General features: G+C 35.0%; 1 protein-coding gene across 1 annotated transcript; it reads right to left on the bottom strand.

Annotated features, from left to right (window-relative positions):
* Nucleotides 1-233: 233 nt before the first annotated feature.
* Nucleotides 234-18390, bottom strand: LOC123546401 (charged multivesicular body protein 3-like). The gene is made up of 6 exons (XM_045332640.2): nt 18274-18390; nt 13364-13424; nt 10960-11139; nt 9943-10064; nt 7088-7202; nt 234-6398 (listed from the first exon to the last, which is right to left on the bottom strand). Exons 1-6 carry the CDS (start codon nt 18316-18318, stop codon nt 6265-6267), a joined length of 657 nt encoding a protein of 218 aa, XP_045188575.1. The 5' UTR covers nt 18319-18390; the 3' UTR covers nt 234-6264.
* Between the last annotated feature and the right edge of the window lie 2958 nt (nt 18391-21348).

Below are 21348 nucleotides of genomic sequence, written 5' to 3'. Positions count from 1 at the left end.
CCATCAGTGTCTCTTTGACTTTCACTCCTGTCCCCTATTGACTTCTTTCCTATATGACTATGCATTGGGGGAGACATGCACTTTTCTACAAAAGCATCTTCTAGTCTCAATCTGAATCAGAAATGCATTCACTCTAGACATGAATGTCCTACAGCTGTTGAGACAGAGATTTGCTCTAGGCTTCAATATTCTTAGCAGCTGTTAGAGTCTATCGGAGAGAAAACATAAACAAATTTGCACCAAATTTTATTTTCTCTTTTGTAAAAAATCAACAATTATACACAAATATAATATTTTAAGCCTAGTAAATATAGGAAAACAAGAATGTCATTGACCCTAAAGCGCTCACCTGTGTACAAGGCTTCAAGTGTGTTTGTATAACGTAATAGTACAAGAACAGAGTTAGGTTTCTTCTATGTTAGCCTATTTTATATAAATGTAACACACATTTTTGAACCTAGGGCAATAACTTTAACAATTATGGTAGACAGTACAACTCTGATATCACATGTCAAATATCAAAGCTGTAGCTATTGTTGAGTCAGAGAAGATTTTCAAAGTTTCTTATACACATGTAATTAAGAAATTAAGATTTAAAATTAAGATTTTTTTCGGTGTTCATGCGAAATGAACAACAGAATAGGATCGGCAAATCTATGAATCGCACTAGGGATTCATGTTTAATTTGCCGATCCTATTCTGTCGAACACCGAAAAAAAGTTTCATTTCTTATATTTACCTCATATTTCCTTTCCATTTGTAAACAAGATATTATTATAAATTGTACATATTTTATGGCATTTAACATTAAAATCAGCTTCCCGGCTATTCTGTTCACTTGACAGAACAACTGCGATGTCATCTAAGGAACGTTCTCCCTGACTATACGTGGACGTCGTCAAAACAGCGCTTGGTTATCACTAAACAGAGATGACGTAACTTTCGCGCCTTTCCTTTTGCTGTTCGTACGAAATGAACATCATAATTTTCAATGGAAAAGAATAGGGCAAATGTAAATATAAGCCTATAAGTACATGTCACGCACTGGGGCGTGGCCATTTTTGACCTTAGGGCAATAATTTGGATAAATATGGTAGACAGTAAAACCCTTATGTCACATGCCAAATATCAAAGCTCTAGAGAAAAATATTTTAAACATCTGAAAGGTGACAACCTATTTTTTTTTTACCAAACAGACCCATGTTCAATGAACTGGAACCATTTGAACAACTTTGAAAGAGGGCTACCCTGAGATTATTTGTGAAAAGTTTCATCAAAATCTATTCAGTGGTTTTGGAGGATTTATTTACTTATTTGGGTTTTATGGCGCACAGTATAGGTTATATGGCGCCAAACAGGACTACAAATTTTGGTTTCACATCTCATTTACATCGAAATAAAAACATGAGGTATGGAATCAAAATTTGCATACCTGCTGGAATCACAGAGTTACAGCAAAACCAAGTGTTTAGACCCTATTAGTCGCTTTTTACAATCATGCAGTGGTAAGGCAGTGGTTACAATTCTTTTCATACACAGATCGTCCCAGAACCACATGGGGCTGGTTTTGGAGGAGATGTTATTCAAAGAAATTGTTGATGAAAAGTGACCATGCCCTCTGAATCAGAAAAATTTGAACAATATTTGTAGAAGGTCAGACAAGGACAATTTGTGTGAAATTATTTTAAAATCGGGCTAACAGATTTACACAAGAAGATTTTCTAAGTTTCTACTATATAGATATAGGGAAAAGTGACCACGCCCCCACCGGCAGCCTAGCTATTTCACTCAAGAAGATTTTTTAAATTTCCACTATATAGATATAGGGAAAAGTGACCCCCCCCCCCCCCCCCGAATAACCTGAACAATCTTGGTAGTGTCGCACAAGGACCATTTGTGTAAAATTATTTTAAAATTGGGCTAGCTATTTTACTAAAGAAGATTTTTTAAATTTCCACTATATAGATATAGAGAAAAGTGACCACGCTCCCAGGCGTCCATGTTTTTTGACGAATCGGTATAATTTGAACAATCTTGGTAGAGAGTGACATATGGACGATTTGTGTAAATTTCAAAATCAGACCATCAGTTAGGAGGAAGATTTGAAGATTATTCTATTTTTAGCTCTGGCAGTCCTTAGGTGCAACCAAGCAGAACCGTTTGAACAAATTTGGTAGAGGACCATCCTCACCAAGTTCTATTAAAATCCATGCAGTGGTTTTGGAGGACATGTCGTTTAAACACAATGATTGATGATGGACGGACGAACTTGATTGACGGATGCACAACAGATGACAGACACAGCGTGATCACAATAGCTCACCATGAGCACTTTGTGCTCAGGTGAGCTAAAAACAAAAAATAAAAAGCAAGCCATAACAAGAAAAGCAGTGTACAGAAACTATAATATAAACAATTTTTTAGTTCAAAGTTAAACTCCTGACAATACATGTGCTCTTATCATGCTGAACTTGGCTCTTATCTAACACAAGTTCATAAAAATTACCAGTTATCAACAGGTCTCTTGTATATTGACATGGTTGTGATTTTTAAGCTAAAACAACATACTCGAGGTTCCTTCATAAACTTTATAAGAAATTTTCTGTAAAAGTAACCAATAGTGTATTTTTTTACAGAAACTGTACCCTTTTTCATATCCTTAAAATACAGAAAATAACTGAACAGAAAAATGCAGTTTGTACATATCTACAGCTGAGCTAAATGTGTCCCTAATGTGAAGTACAATTACAAGTAAACTTACGACATAATATTGTTTACAATTTTATGTATTCATAACTGCTTTCATAACTTAAAAATAATGGATGACATGTACAGCAATAAAAAAGGAGCAAGGACATTATACACCTCTACATAAATCAGTATGTACACTGACTATAGAAAGTCTACAAATATGACGGTATTCTATAAGTTAAAACTGAAAGTATATACATTATGTCAGGAGGAGTAAGTTAACAAATGGGTACTTATTAAATGCATATTCTCAAGTATGTATACCTGACCTACCATTACCACGGGTAATAACTGAATAAAACAGTTTATTCATAGAGACTTGCAGAATGATGTACTGGTATAACTTTTATTTGGATCTTGCAACATGAAACATCTGTTACAGATTTGCTAGATCAATCAGGAGGTACTTTTTGTGTACACATTTTATTTTTTCCAAGAGAAAGAAAAATGACAGTGGTAAATTAAAAACCTGGACAACTGTTAAAAGTATAACATAAAACATACCTAACCTACTTTAACTGAGTATATTGTTGTCCAAATCCTGACTATTGTAACCTGAACCTCCATACACTCTCGATACAATAAAACAGAACTGACTATTCTTGTATACATAAAAATATGTCAGTATTATTATGGGCAACAAAACTTTGTCAGTCCAGCTATATCAATGGTGATTCACATCCAGATTAAAATTATTTTAAACAAAATAGCTGTGATAGCCTGATATTGCTCACCTGACCTTGTTTTTACCCTAGGTACCTTAGAATCTGACAATCTGATCTACATTACATTACAACAGACATTCTGGTCATGCTTTATCCAAATCAGGTGATCAGTAAACCAGTTTTTCAATTATCTAACATAATGCCTTAGTTTTTGATTCTACCTGAGTGAGTTTTGAACTTCACGTAGATTTTATAAAGATAGACATACTGAAAAAAAAAACATGAATAAGGTCTCTAGTATGAAAATGTGAATTTTTAATGAACTGACCAAGTGACCTAACTTTTTGCCACAGCCCAGTTTCAAACCTTATCTAGATTTCACTGAAACAGATATTCTTACCAAACTTTATGAAGATCAGGTAGAAAATGTAACCGCAAGAATGTTAATTTTCTACAATTTGCCCAAGCCACCTAGTTTATGATATTTGATCAACCAATTTTACTTTATGTTCAAATCTACAGAAACATAGGAGACGGCGTTCATTAAAATGTTAAAAGAACTTGTTCCCATTTCCTTTGTGTTGCACATATGAAACACGAAATGGTCACCAAATGACCAGAATATAACAACACCAAGTCCAAAAACAAGGGGGGAAAAGTTAAACTACTGATTGCTTGAATGAATTTCTAATGTCCCATTGAGATCAAGCCAACAAATGTTTACTGCATTTGTAACAAAAATTAACATGAAAAAGATGTGTTCACAATTCAGTCAATTTTTGTCTGAAAATTCTACGGCATTCAGTACATTCATGTAATTTTGGAAAATTTCTAGTAACTAAATTAATCAGATGATTTTTCATACTTCCCTGATGAAGTTTTTAGATATGAAAACAAAAACAAACAAGAGCACCGCCTTGCGGGTGCTGACGCTCATCTGATTTTTTTTGTATAATAGAAATATTGTCCTACCCATGATTTTCTAAGTCTAAAAAGGGCCATCACTCTTGCAAAAAGCAGGATAGAGTTATGTTTCTTGATGTACAGTGTCCACTTATGATGGTGAAAAACTGTTGCAAGTTTTAAAGCAATAGCTTTGATAGTTTATGAGAAAAGTTGACTTAAACATAATATTCAACCAAGAAAATGATTTTTCTAAGTCCAAAAGGGGCAATAATTATTGCAAAAAGCAGGATGGAGTTATGTTGCTTGCTGTACAGGGTCAGCTTATGATGGTGAACAAGAGTTGCAAGTTTTAAAGCAATAGCTTTGACAGTTTAAGAGAAAAAGTTGACCTAAACATAAAACTTAACCAAGAAATCTGATATTTTCTAAGTCCAAAAGGGGCCATAAATCTTGCAAAAAGCAGGATGGAGTTATGTTTCTTGCTGTACAGGGTCAGCTTATGATGGTGAACAAGTGTTGCAAGTTTTAAAGGAATAGCTTTGATAGTTTAGGATAAAAGCTGACCTAAACATAAAATTTAACCAAGAAAACAAATTTTCTAAGTCCAAAAGGGACAATAATTCTTGCAAAAAGCAAGATGGAGTTATGTTTCTTGATGTACAGGGTCTGCTTATGATGGTGAACAAATATTCCAAGTTTCAAAGCAAAAGCTTTGATAGTTTAGGAGAAAAGTTGACCTAAACATAAAACTTAACCAAGAAATATGATATTTTCTAAGTACAAAAGGGGCTATAAATCTTGCAAAAAGCAAGATGGAGTTATGTTTCTTGCTATACAGGGTCAGCTTATGATGGTGAACAAGTATTCCAAGTTTCAAAGCAATAGCTTTGATAGTTTAGGAGAAAAGCTGACCTAAACATAAAACTTAACCAGGCAACGCCGACGCCGACAACCGCTCAAGTGATGACAATAACTCATCATTTTTTTTCAAAAAATCAGATGAGCTAAAAACTACCCAAGCCTTAGTGACTTTCAGAATATACACATGAACCTGAAATGTAGAAATCTGGAAATGGTATTCAGACACTCTCTTACCAGCTTATTCAAACAAATGATGAATCTACACAGACACTTACATAATCAAACATGTTTATAAGTTACAATGTCACCCAGACAAACAATATTATCATTATAAACAAAGTATGAAACATCATTATAATATCATGACATGGTACACAACTTTTGCTATACGCATCTTCATAGTGAACCACGCCATGGTAAAATGTATCTAAAAGATATCTATTTGATGAAATATATGTTCTTTAGTTTTATAAACATTGTAGTATTTGTGTCATGGGCATGAATTAGTATTTGACATCATTTATTTTGACATTTTTATTAATAATTCTGAAAATGAAAATGAATGCCAGTTGGTCCTTTTTACCATGATGTGGTTCCAGTTTTTGTTCATTTTCTACAGATTTTATACTTCTTCGATTAACTGACCTGCAGAATTTATCCTAAAACTAGTCTTTTTTATAATGCAAGGGACATGTAGTAAAGCTGGTAGTAAATAATATATATATATAAATAAATTTATGGTAAAAAAACTCACTAACAAGTTTCATGCATATATATGTATAGGTAAATATAGTATTGGTGACTGTCAAATCATAGAAGCATGACGCTTCTATCCTACATTTTAACTATAAAGACCTTTCAAAAACTGTAATGTTATCCATCAATAAGGAAACATTTGTAGACTGATATGCTGAAATTCTGAACAACTCTGGTATTTAAATTTTTTCAAAACACAAATTTTACTTCCCACTTTACTAAATTCCCCAAGCACTACACTATTCTCTGTTCTACTCTCTACTATATCATTTCACTGTCAGCATGGGTACAACAGTCTATGTAACATATATCACAGCTGTAACAACTAGCTCCGCAATGCCGTCAGTTTTGCCATGAGATCTTCCGCCTCATCATCACTTACTGCAGCAGTGGCGCCCTCTGGTTCACTAGTGGCTGGTAACGTGTCTGTGACTGCAGTTGGTGCTTTACCTAATTCTCCTAGAATTACAAATAACATATTTGTTTATTCTAACTAAGTCTTAAGACAAATTTTAGATGTTTATTGGCTATGTTGCATATTATACACATTCAAACTGTATCTTGGATGAACCATCAATGCAGGACAGCTGAATAACTTCCTTACATAAAAGAATTCAATCCCAAAAACTCATGTATCTTTAGCAGTACGATTTGAGACAGATTCAAATGCCATTGATATATACGCCACACTCAAATGAACTTAAAAAGACAAGGTCAAAACTTCGCTGAAAAAAACTCATAGTTTATTTTGGGGCATATTTACAAAACAAATGGAAAGTATCATTTAATCTAGTTGGAAAGAAAAAATGTTAAGACCAATCGTGGACTAGCATGACTATAGTACCTCCGAAAATGATATGAAAAGGTCAATGACTAATGGTACTGCTGCTGTAAACACAATCTCTCATGTATTCTTTTTATACTGATGCAATCCCTTGCAGAGTAGTACCAGTGTAATGCCTTACATGGTAAATGACTTTACCAATATCATTCAAAGCACTTTTCTATTTTAGGTCATTATTTTCTGTATGTTATAAAAAAGTTAGCACTTCATACAACACTGTCTAGGAACATGGTTCAATTAACATTCTGCCAGCACATTATTTAAACATTTGGAAAAATAGCCCAAAACCCAGAAGAGTACTAACCAGCAGTTAATTCATACAAGACTTTATCAACTTCCTCTTGTGCAGCCTCTTCCATTTCCTCGGAGTCATCAAGGCCCTCCATTGTGTCCTCCATCATCTCCTCAATGATTCCAGCCTGCAATAATAACACATTTAAGTTCCAGTCTGCAATAATAACACATCTTAATTCCAGCATGCAATAATAACACATCTCAATTCCAGCCTGCAATAATAACACATCTCAATTCCAGTCTGCAACAATAACACATCTCAATTCCAGTCTGCAATAATAACACATCTCAATTGCAGCCTGCAATAATAACACATCTCAATTCCAGTCTGCAATAATAACAAATCGCAATTCCAGCCTGCAATAATAACACATAGATCTCAATTCCAGCCTGCAGTAATAACACATAGATCTCAATTCCAGCCTGCAATAATAACACATAGATCTCAATTCCAGCCTGCAATAATAACACATCTCAATTCCAGCCTGCAATAACACATCTCAATTCCAGCCTGCAATAACACATCTCAATTCCAGCCTGCAATAACACATCTCAATTCCAGCATGCAATACCACATCTCAATTCCAGCCTGCAATAACACATCTCAATTCCAGCCTGCAATAACACATCTCAATTCCAGCCTGCAATACCACATCTCAATTCCAGCCTGCAATAACACACCTCAATTCCAGCCTGCAATAACACACCTCAATTCCAGCCTGCAATAACACATCTCAATTCCAGCCTGCAATAACACATCTCAATTCCAGCCTGCAATAACACATCTCAATTCCAGCCTGCAACAACACATCTCAATTCCAGCCTGCAATACCACATCTCAATTCCAGCCTGCAACAACACATCTCAATTCCAGCCTGCAATAACACATCTCAATTCCAGCCTGCAATAACACATCTCAATTCCAGCCTGCAATACCACATCTCAATTCCAGCCTGCAATAACACATCTCAATTCCAGCCTGCAATAACACATCTCAATTCCAGCCTGTAATAACACATCTCAATTCCAGCCTGCAATAACACATCTCAATTCCAGCCTGCAATAACACACCTCAATTCCAGCCTGCAATAACACACCTCAATTCCAGCCTGCAATAACACACCTCAATTCCAGCCTGCAATAACACATCTCAATTCCAGCCTGCAATAACACATCTCAATTCCAGCCTGCAACAACACATCTCAATTCCAGCCTGCAATAATACATCTCAATTCCAGCCTGCAACAACACATCTCAATTCCAGCCTGCAATAACATGCAATAACACATCTCAATTCCAGCCTGCAATAACACATCCCAACATGTCACTGTTCTCTCTATTTTATCTTAATATACACCTTGCTATAACAAGAGCTGTTTGTAAGACAGCTAATGCTCGACTATATGAATTGTTGTCCCAGAAGCAGGAATATTACCCTAAATGTTAAATACGTATAGAGTTTCAAACCCACAAAAATGTGTGAAGTTTCAATCCAATATCTGTATTAGTTTTTGAGATAGTAACTTGCATGACAAACTTCAACCAAGATTTTCTAAGTCCAAAAGGGGGCATAATTTGGCCAGAATACAAGTAAGTGTTTTGGAACTTGACCCAGTGAGGTTGGTAATTGACCTGGAAAAAGAAACAAAATAACTTTCAAAGCTATATGCCTTTAAATGTTAGCTATACATACTTGTATGCAAAACTTTAACCAAGATGTGACGCCGACACCAGGGTGAGTAGAACAGCTCGGACTATACTTCAAATAGTTGAGCTAAAAACCATGAAATCAGTAATTTTAACAGGGGACTAATTTTTGTGGATTTTGTGGTTGAGTCAATCCACAAAATTAACTCTAAATTCCTACAATGAACTTGCCCATTTTTAAATTTGGACAGTACCATTAACTGTTAAAAGGGGTGCTTACCAAAAAGATACTGACTGAATGGCAAACAGTGCAGATCTTGATCAGACTGCATGGATGTGCAGGCTTATCATGATCTACACTGGTCACAAAGGCAGAATCAATCGTGTCCAGCATGATAAGGGTTAAATCCCAATATACAAGTAACATTCTTATTCATTTTTATGTTCAAAATTTGAAACCTGTTAATTTCAAATCCTCACATATTCTCATAAAAAAAGCTATTATGGCAAAAACCACGAATATTCATAAGAACTCAGATTACAAGTATACTCTTCTAGAATGAGGCGATTACTGATGATGATGATGAACGACATTAAATGAATTCACAGTATTAACAATACTGTACACTACAGATGTAAATAATCAGAAGTACATATAATAACTAGACATGTGCACAATTACCGGTACATTCAGGTATAAGATAAACAAAATCTATAAAAGGCAGTGGTGTGCTCAAGGTGACTAATGACACTCCGATATTCTACATGATATTACAAACACTAACTTTAAACTTTCTTCCCAGTCAAGCTCAAATAATGGTAGTCAATGTATAACTGCAATCAATAATTTCAGTGCAATCATGTATTCTTATATACTTTTCAGAATTCTTTGGATGTAAATGGAACTCGGCACATGGCTTTCTTAACTTATCCTGAAACTGAAATAGCACAAGAAGAATATGTAATCAAATAGAATTTGACAACTGTCATTAACCCTTACCCTGCTACATTTCTATAATGAACTTGTCCATCTTCCAATTTAGACAGTACCATTAACTGTTAAAAGGGGTGCTTACCAAAAAGATACTGGCTGAATAGCGAACAGTGCAGACCATGATCAGACTGCAGGCTGATCTTGGTCTGCACTGGTCGCAAAGACAGAATCAATCGTGTCCAGCATGATGACGGATAAGGGTCTATTACCTAAAGTTAACATACCTTCATCATTTCTTTGGACATTTCCATCATAGTCCTCTGTATCTCAGGAAGCTTTATCAATGCCTGCATTGACTTCATCACATCTGTACTCTTCTCAAGAGCACCTGCTATCCGTAATGTCGCTGCAAACATTCAAGCAAATACAGGCATATCAACATTAGAACCAAAACTTGTAAACAGCTTAATAGTGAAACATCTTCTGTATTACTACAGTTGTGGATTATAAGTCCTGTCCCAAAAAAATATTTCCATTACTTATACATGTACCTTATACCATTACTTAATACCTGTCACTCACAAATACATGGAAAGCTTCTCTATAGGACTGTTTTAGCTTGGGTCAAGTGAGTTCAAATAAAACCAATTATTGTACAGACACTGATTTTATCCTAATGTACTAACAATGCCTACTCATAAAGGGGTGAAAATAATATGTCCAGTGTTTCAAAACAGGCCTATAAATTTTAAGGTATAAAACATGGACAAGATTTATTATAAGAAAGTGCAAGACCAAAGAATTCTTGGACCTCTCATTACCTACATCTTGCAAATTGGACAAAAAATTTTCAAACTAGAGTTCATGTTTCTGCCAAGTTAATATAATACTTGAATATTTGTAACAAAAATATGGCTCAAAAAAGAGAGCACCCAACACCTTTATCCTTTTTTACTTCTTCTTACTAACACAGACTTTACAGCTTGGGTCAATGAATGTGCACTGTACACCATAAAGTAGTGATAAATATTGATACCAAGTATACATAAAATGAAAATATGGGTGCTCTAGTAAAAAGTAACCACTCATCACCTAGAAATAAAGAAAATTTCCCTAGAATATCAATTAGATAAGCAGAAATAAGAACTTAATGAATATAGAAATTTCCCCTAGTAAGAACTTAGAAATTTCCCCTAGTAAGAAATTTTCCCTAGTAAGAACTTAGAAATTTTCCCTGGTAAGAACTTAATGAATCTGTAAGAACTGTACAATTAAAGAAATTTTCCCTTGTAAAAATTTACCTAGCTGGTTTTTCATATTCATCGATATAGAATTAAGATGGGCTTTTGAGGCATATAATCTGTTGACAGTTTTTCTCGCTCCAATAATTTCCTTTGCTAGTATACTGCAGGCTGCCTTCTCTCCTTTCTTAGCTGAATCCTTCAACTGTCTCTTTGTTTTCTCTTCTTCTCTCTGTATGGCTTAACACAGAGAAAAAATTCAAGTAATTACAGATGAGAGAATAATCGTTGACTAAAAGAGCAATATACACCTTTTAACGATTTTTCAGATATCATATATGTAGCATTGGTCGCTTAAATTCGTATCATTTTGTAGAGCTAAGTGCACTTTCTAACGGTTATTTATTTAAATATGTTGTCATATCATATGTAGCAGTAGTCTGTTATTGTTGTATAATCTGGCAGACATTGTTGCTAAATTGTTACACCAAATGAAAGTAAATTTATCAAAACTGAATTGTATTTTATTCTCTGTAGCATTAAATGGACATTAAGAAGTAAGACAAATATAAAAATATATATAATCAAGTGACTGAGTATTGCAGCGGCAATACACCTATCTGTGGAAATTGTTATTAGTGGTCTTCCCTTGTTGTTGTTGGCAACAGTGTTAGGACTAAAAATGCTTTAAGGCATTTAGGAGGAAAGAAACAAAAAATATTTTTACTTAAATTTCAATAATGAACTTGACCTAAAAGCATTGTCTCATCATGGGGAACATTTGTGTGCAGTACTAAGATAATCCTTCAATGCAATTAATAGTTATGGAGCAGAAATTCTTAACCTTCAATGGTAATTTTGACCTCTGATTGATATATTGTCTGATCATGGGGAACATTTGTGTGTAGCACTAAGATAATACATCAATGCATATAAAAGTTACTGAGCAGAAACAATTTTTACTTGATCTTCAATAGTGACCTTGACTTAGCTATGACCTACAGGCATAAATCATGTATGTGCATAATCTACATAATGCCCTCTTTTCACATACCAAGTTTTATGAACCTAGTCCGGGTCTGGCTGCACATTTTTCTCACTCTGTGACATTTGATTCCCAACATGGCTGCACCTTTTTTCGCTCACCTGAGCCAAAGGCTCATGGTGAGCTATTGTGACCGGTCAATGTCCATTGTCCGTCATGCAGTGTCAGTCGTCCGTCCGTCAACATTTTCTAGAAAAATCTTCTTCTTGAAAACCACTGGGCAGAATTACACCAAACTTCAAAGGAATGATCCTTGGGTGGTCCCCTTTCAAAATTGTTAAAAGAATTTCATTCCATGCAGAACTCTGGTTGCCATGGCGACCGAAAGGAAAAACTTTAAAAATCTTCTTGTCCAAAACTGCAAGGCATAGAGCCTTGATATTTGGCAAGTGACATCATCTTATGGTCCTCTATGAAGATTGTTCAAATTGTGCCCCTGGGATGAAAAGAGGCCCCGCCCCGGGGGTCCCAAGTTTTACAAAGACTTATACAGGAAAAACTTTAAAAATCTTCTTGTCCAAAACTGCAAGGCATAGAGCCTTGATATTTGGCAAGTGACATTACCTAATGGTCGTCTATGAAAATTGTTCAAATCGTGCCCCTGGGGTGAAAAGAGGCCCCACCCTGGGGGTCCCAAATTTTACATAGATTTATATAGGAGAAAACGTTAAAAATCTTCTTGTCTGAAACTAAAAGGCCTAGGCTTTTGATATTTGGTATGTAGCATTGCCTAGTGGACCTCTAACAGAATTGTTCAAATTATGCTCCTGGGGTAAAAAGAGGCCCCGCCCTGGGGGTCACTTGTTATACGAGTTATGTAGGAAAAAATACTTCAAAAATTATCAGATCATAATTATTTCCTAGACTGCTTAATCCTATTTACCTGATGTACCCAAGTGATTACGGGTCCACCTTACTGTGACCTTGACCTACTTTCTTGTTTTTTAAGATACAGCCTTGAAATTTGGATGACATGTACAGTTTTGCATACCGATTTTAAAACTGACTTTCAGTGACCATGAATTTGACCTACTGACCTACTTACTAATATTTTAGCATAGGTTTGCCATTTGAAACACGTGACTCCTATTACTCAGGTGAGCGGTTCAGGGTCATCATGACCCTCTTGTCTAAACCTGTGACACATCAGATATCTTCAATAGAACAATATCTCTTGCTTTTCTGAGTTTTTAAATGTACATTGTATTTTTATATCTGTATGAGATACAGATTAGTAATAAAGTTCTCCAGCTGACTTCTTAACTAACTGACTAAACTATGAGCAACTGGGTTGACAAACATTCAGACTTAGGAATCGACCTCCCGTCTATGTACTGAGAGATATGAGCTTGTTCAAATAGCCATAATAAAGAGAAATTTAACATAACATTTTACTGTAGATAAGGAAAAGATACTTACCCTTAATTTGACGTTCCAGTACATAGCCTTCCTTTCTCAATTTGTGTGTCCATTCATTTACCTGTAAAGATTTTTTGTGTGTGAATTCATAATATTCTGGTGCCTTTACTTGGTCACATTAACCCTGTATAACCACGTGAACTAGGTCTTACATTCCTTTCTTGCCAAGAAACAAGGATCAAGTATGTCTCTATTTCCCCCATATTTTTTCCATTCTTTATTGTTATATCAGTTCCAGACCACTAGCTTAAGTTTAGAGGATCTCAAACGTTTCTTTTTATCCGTGGCAGCAAGCCGTGCGTCTTTCCTCAGAACTGTTTTTAACAACTCTGTTCCGATAGCAGAAGTTAATTTATTGCAAGCTTTTCTGAACCCAAGTGACTATTTACAAGGCACTCGTGCAAATAATTTCTTAGGGACACGGCAGCCATGCAAATAATTTCTACTAGGGCCACAGCAATCTTACATCTTAGTCTGCTGTTCCTTTAATATCACCATACCAGTAAGACATAAAAATCCACTTGCCCACAGTCAAATTTCATTCATCTAGATTTTCAACATTAAAATCTTCATTAAACTGCAACTAATTTTTTTTATTTACGTCAAGTGTTTTTTATAATCTACAGGTAGAGACAAAAGCAAACATAATACAGTGTATTACTGTAACCATGACAAAAAAAGCTATCAGCACTTCTGCCTGTATACAAGGCTGAAGTCACATCCGCGAGGCTAGGTAACCTTCAACAGATTCAGTATAACCAAAATGGGATGCTGAAACATTGCCAATGCGAAGCCAGGTGAAATAAAACAAGAGGGCCAAGATGGCCCTAGGTCGCTCACCTAAGAAACACTCCATAACAGTGTAAAACATGTTTGACCTAGTGATTTCATGGAAACAAATATTCTGACCAATTTTCATTAAGATTGGACCAAAAAATTGGTCTCTTGCGATAAAACAAGCATTTTCTTAGATATGACCTAGTTTTTGACCCTAGATGACCCATGTTCAAACTCGACCTAGATTTTATCAAGGCAATCATTCTGACCAAAATTCATGAAGATCAACTGAAAAATACAGCCTCTATCACATACAGAAGTTTTTTCTTTGATTTGACCAAGTGACCTAGTTTTTGACCTCAGATGACCCATATTCAAATTCGACCTAGATTTCATTAAGGCAAATCAACCTGACCAAATTTCATAAATATCAACTGAAAAAAACAGTCTCTATCGCATACACAAGATTTTTTTTTAAATTTGACCTAGTGACCTACTTTTTGACCTCAGATAACCCATATTCAAAACCGACCTAGTTTTCATCAAGGCAATCACTCTGACCAAATTTCATGAAGATCAATTGAAAAATACATCCTCTATTGCATACACAATGTTTTTCTTCAATTTGACCTAGTGACCTAGTTTTAGACCCCAGATGACCCATTTTCGAAATCAGCCTAGATTTTATCAAGGTAATCATTCTGGCTAAATTTCATGAAGATCAGTTGAAAAATACAGCCTCTATTGCATACACAAGGTTTTTCTTTGATTTGACCTAGTGACCTAGTTTTTGACCCCAGATGACCCATTTTCGAACATGGTCTAAATTTCATCAAGGCAATCATTCTGACCAAAATTCATGAAGATCAATTGAAAAATACAGCCTCTATTGCATACACAAGGTTTTTACGTGATATGACCTAGTGACCTAGTTTTTGACCCCAGATGACCCATTTTCGAACTCGGCCTAGATTTCATCAAGGTAATCATTCTGACCAAAATTCATGAAGATCAATTGAAAAATACCGCCTCTATCGCATACACAAGGTTTTTCTTTGATTTGACCTAGTGACCTAGTTTTTGACCCGAGATGACCCATTTTCGAACTCGGCCTAGATTTCATCAAGGCAATCATTCTGACCAAAATTCGTGAAGATCAATTGAAAAATACAGCCTCTATCGCATACACAAGGTTTTTCTTTGATTTGACCTAGTGACCTAGTTTTTGACATGAGATGACCCATTTTCGGACTCGGCTTAGATTTCATCAAGGTTATCATTCTGACCAATATTCATGAAGAAAAATTGAAAAATACAGCCTCTATCGCATACACAAGGTTTTTCTTTTATTTGACCTAGTGACCTAGTTTTTGACCCGAGATGACCCATTTTCAAACTCGGCTTAGATTTCATCAAGGTTATCATTCTGACCAATATTCATGAAGATTAATTGAAAAATACCACCTCTATCGCATACACAAGGTTTTTCTTTGATTTGACCTAGTGACCTAGTTTTTGACCCGAGATGACCCATTTTCGAACTCGGCCTCGATTTCATCAAAGTTATCATTCTGACCAATATTCATGAAGATTAAATGAAAAATACAGCCTCTATCGCATACACAAGGTTTTTCTTTGATTTGACCTAGTGACCTAGTTTTTGACCCGAGATGACCCATTTTCGAACTCGGCCTAGATTTCATCAAGGTTATCATTCTGACCAATATTCATGAAGATTAACTGAAAAATACAGCCTCTATCGCATACACAAGCTAAATGTTGACAGACGACGGACGACAGACGACAGACGCCAGACGATGGACGCCGGACATCGAGCGATCAGAAAAACTCACCTGAGCATTGCTCAGGTGAGCTAAAAATCAAGACTTTTGAAATTATCTGACTCGTTTTGAATCGTACTCGCGATCTCTCTCTGCTCTTGATTTTTGTTTTTACCTGATTATTGACTTCAGTTTTTGTTTGCGACCAAAGTTCTAACAACGAATTTGTCCAAAAGTTGGCAAGAACTGTTAACGTTTCCAGTTTCTATTCGTAGAGTTACCGTGTGTAAAATCACAGGGGACCAAGACCAAGAGCCAATCATAACATGGACAAAATTCTATATTTAGATGCAAGAGTATGGTTTTTCCAAAACTGCAGCAATCAAGAGGCCCTTGGTGGAGAAAACATGGATTTCGTATATAAGATTATTTCATCACCTCCATAAACTTCTTACTAAATTATTCTTGCTTTTAGCGTAATTTATACCTGAAAATATACGCAGGTCTGTAGACAAATGAAATAAAAACCCAAGTAGGACATAGGAATTCCACACTCCTAGGTAGTCCAGCTACCATGTGCTAGGGAAAAAATAATATTATGAAATTGTTCATTTTTCACCACATACATATACCATATTGTTCAGGTATGAAATATTGCATGCTTTGGAAAAAGTCATAACACATTTACATAACTGAAAATTCTGGGCCTTGAAATACAACAAAGAGCGAAAATGTATCTAAAAATAAATTGCAAAATCCCTACTTTCAGCAATCAGGGGTGTAACTGTTTTAAGTTATGTAACCTATTTCAGTTACTTTTTCAAGCATTTTATAACCTGTATTAGTTATAAAATATAGTTAACTTGGGTAAGTTACTCAAAAAAAGTGCTTTTGCTGTTCTCAAAAAGTGACCTTTAAAGTGAAATTAGTAGCAAACTGTGGTTAATCAAATTCTCTTTTAGGCTGGGCATGACCTGATAAGCAAAATGGGATATTAAAGGTGGATAATCAGATTTTGGCCATGTAACGGATTTGTTAAAAACTTTAGCATCTGATCATTTACACTCATTTATGTTCACTTAACACTGAATACAAATTAGATTTTCACTGGAGGTATTTTTAAAATTTCATTTTCCTATCCTGGTTGCACAACCAAGATAGAGTTATTTTATCATAAGTATAACTTTGATAAACATACTTTGCCTAAGGAAATGTATAAATATTAGACATATTGAAACATATTTGTAAAATATTTGCATTAAAAATTATGTATTTAGATGGAATTCATTAGAAACGCAAGTTTGAAAAATTATTATTACCTCCCTTTGCCTATCTTGGTTGCGCAACCAAGATAGATTGGAACTAAATGAATTCAGAAGCTACACACAGCTTTAAAACTTGCATTTTGGTTCAGATTGTTCAATATTTGATATGTCTATCAAATGCAAATGTAAAACTAGACATTGTATCGAAATAAAAAGAAATACCCAGCTTTTTATATACTTTCATATTAAAGGGGAGTAATTACAAAATTTTATAAAAATAATAAAATATACATTTCAAATAGGAATCTAACTCTATGTAATCGGTCTTTTTGTTCCTTAAATAATTCTCTACCAGAATATACAAAAAGTAAAAAATGTCATTAAATGTTGTTTAAATGTGATTGACCACCTTTAAGAGTTTTATAGCTTTAAAACTTTTGCGTAAAACTTTATCAGTCTTGCGTAAAAATTTACTGGAAAGATAAAAGGTCAAGGATTCAGGAAATAATTGCATAAGTCTCATTCAAAATGAGGAATTGGCACAGGAGGGCTTTGTTTTATTTTATGATAACTGAAACAAGTTATGAAAGTTTAAGCAATAAGTCAAGTCAAATGGGTTATAAACTGCGATAACTTGAAACAGTTACACCCCTGACTGTTCAGCAGAAAAATCCTTTCGGTAGGTTTCTTCAATGGTCCCTTACAATTGCTACCATGTAAATATTCTTGAAGGGACACGGCTGCCTTGTGAATAACATTTTTTAGTCTAATGACAGGTCTGCCGTGTCCGTAATACATTATTCGCACGGCAGCCGTTTATGTAGCCTCGGCCTTTCTGAACAACAGGATATTTCTTTGTTTACAAACTTAAAAGGGTATTTTAATTTTTTATTCAGATTTATATACAGGTCAGTAGTTACTAGTGATAACTACAGATTTGTAGTGAACACATCGATTTGTGATGTCCTCCGACCTGGTAGAGCGTATTCCCATGGACTGTTTTAAGCAGTTTCCCAACATATCTTTATTATGACAACTTTCTCTGATACCCAACAATGATAAACTTAACAAAATTAATTAAATATACCATATCTTTTGGCGATTTCTGCTGATCTTTGCCGAAAAGTCCCATTTTTGGCAAAATTTCTCATTTATTTGTGACAAAATGTAAACTTCCGCCAAGGGAGGTAATGAGCGTAAATTACCCGTTCGCTACCGTACCGTACTGTACTTTCCAGCGGCAATCATTCCAGGGGTTGTGCTCCTCAATCTAAAATTTACTGACATTTGGATAAGAGTCCAGTTGATTGATGCTTCACTCCTTGCACAATGAAGAACCAGGAAAGCATTTGGAATTTCGCCTTCCGATAAAAAATACAGTACAGGCCTAAAAAATTCTTTGTTTCCGGTAATTAGGGTAGGTAGGTAGGAATTTTTATTTTGGATTTTTTTATTAAGAGAGACTTTTCGGAAATTCTTTTTGTGTTGAAAATATTATTCTCCAAGGCAATAAAAATATTTAGGGTCGGGCCAAAAATTTTGGGTAGCTCGGGATACCGGAAACAAACATTTTTGTACGCCTAAAGTATTTTAAATATGAAAAAATCATGTACATGTGTCGATTCAATTTTGATCTTTACCGTCAGAAAAATTAGTTTTAGCTATAATTTAATGATCTTTTTAAAATTTTGTAAAACTTTGAACTATGCCATTTGCTCTGCTCATGTTTTCTGTGAATGGCGTCTGATTCAGCGCACGTGCAATCTCGCGGAAAGGGCCGTCCTTGACATTGGATTAAGTGTTGTTATATTTTCTGGTCCTTTGGGATCACGGAGTCCATTCAACATATGTGTAATAGAGTTCCGCTTAGGCCGGTGCAAGGGGCGTGAGAGGTGTTGCACATTTCATTACCTCTCATGAACAGACTCAATCAAACCGAGTCTGCTATTATTCTTCTTGGTTGCATTCTTTGCTTCCAAAGGATCTTTTTACAGATTTTATCATTACCCAATAATAAAATTGTTTTTTCTTCTTTCCATAAAAATATACGGTGAATGTATATATTGTGTAAAAGGTTGCACAAAACATTGTATCAAAAGTTCATTTGAAGTATATAGTGTTTCTAAATTAATTTCTTTAATCTTCAAAACAATTTTTGTAAGTCATACTTTACATTGCTTGTATTGGACAACTACCGTCGTTTATAGTCAGGAAAGTTCTTCCAGTGATAATCTAATTACAATTTAAAAGTACTTCATAGACAGAACTATTTGCACGAGGAACTTCACAGATTTTGGATTCACAATACGCTTAAAAATATTAAATCAGAATTTCCGTGTTGTATCTGGGCTTAAAAGATATATATATCCATTACCGCCTTTAGTTTTTAAAATTAACATCAATGGTTTAAAAGTTTAGGTACTGCGTCATGAAAGAAATAAGATATAATCTTACACAGTATTTCTTGTTTGCGGCAACTTTGTCAGAGAATAACAGCATTGATGGGGTGTGATACCGTGAGCCATATCAAAAAGGCAATGAAGTTTAGAAAAAAAAGTTAAAGAAATCAATGACACGGTTACCACGCCTAGAGACATTTGTATAAGATCCAGTACAACTTTAGGGTACGTACAGAGGAGGTTACCCATAGCTGTAAGTCTTGTTCACGTATTGATGACAGGAACCGATTTGGGATTTTGCCCAGTGTCGTTGTGAGGGCAATCCACTCCACATGTCGGAGCGGTGTATGTCGTGGTGAGGACTGCTTTCAAGTGACTGTTTATTGCTTGTGCAGGGTAGTCGCATCCGTGGTCAAATCGCTCTGTTGGACTGTAAGAAGGGCACTCTTATACTGACGCATCTCTTCATCTTTATGAGCGAGTACAATTTCACAGGAGATCATATCTCTGATGTATTTACTGTAGCCGTTTCTACACTCATACCAAACGTTCTTTTTCCACAGTTTCAAATTTTATGGGCCTTTACATATTGCATGGTAGGTTCGTCTCGTCGGCTACGTTGAACCTCTGTCAAATGAGTGTACATGCTTATTGAATAATGAGATTTTTGATAGGCTTACTTTTAATACTGCTTAGTTCCTGAGATGCTTCAGAACAACTCGACTGCCTTGTGATCATGTTTAAACCTAAGATTTTTATTTATCCCGTTGCCCCAGTATTACGAGATTTTCCTAAAAAGAATTTTGTAGCGGATTATTCTGAACATCTCAGATAATGTCTTATCAGACAGAGCTGTCGGAAACATAAACAAAACTGAAAATAAATACGACAGTAAATGTTGAAGATACAGTTATTTGTGAAAGTAACGGTGGACAATTTTTCGGACACGATGTCATTATCATTTTTAATTCAGTATGATATGGTCATTACCAAATATGGGAAATTAACGAGTAACAAGTAGGAGAATCACATCTAATAAAACAAAGTAGGGGCCTGTTATTTATTAATAGTACCATAAATATACATTGAATGGAATTGCTTCATTTACTTGTATTTTACATAAATTTGCCATTAATACCGTATAGGTATGTTGGAATGACTATACAAAATGTTCAAAAAATGATGACTTTTTAAATACTTTAATGAATTTGCTCCAGAACGTGAATATATTTGTTTCCTCTTTAGAAGCTTGGAAAATAATATCCATTTCGAAACTCGTGTCTTTTCCCTAAATTACGTATTACATGCAAAACGATATTTACGTTACTGTCAGTTCTAACTAGCTATTTAAAGCTTTTAATTTTTCAAAAGTTGCACAAGATTGCTGTGAAACATTTTTTTTTATTGAAACAATGTGTCCACAGAATTAATTTTTGTCTGGCATATGCATACAAGCTGAAGAGATATTTTCAAGAGCGACTTTCCAGCAAACAATGATCATATACAACTTCAAGCATACACAGTTTTATGATGTGACAGTTTATAACTTTGGATGAAGTTTAACACGGTTAACATTTGAATTAATTTACGTACCATTGTGATATGGCGGGTGGCATGAAACTGCCACCACTTAAAAATTAGTCTTCATGAAAAAGGAAGTGTCCACGTTGATAATGGAGGATTCACGAAAACAGTAAACGTATCTCAAAGACTGGTTAAATATCTTAGCATGAAGTTATGCTACTTAGTGCTTTGAACTGACG

This window comes from Mercenaria mercenaria, chromosome 9 (genome assembly GCF_021730395.1).
Source record: "Mercenaria mercenaria strain notata chromosome 9, MADL_Memer_1, whole genome shotgun sequence".
Lineage (NCBI taxonomy): Eukaryota > Metazoa > Mollusca > Bivalvia > Venerida > Veneridae > Mercenaria > Mercenaria mercenaria.
The sequence above is the reverse complement of the archived record's forward strand: the minus strand, read 5'-3'. Positions and strand labels throughout refer to the sequence as shown.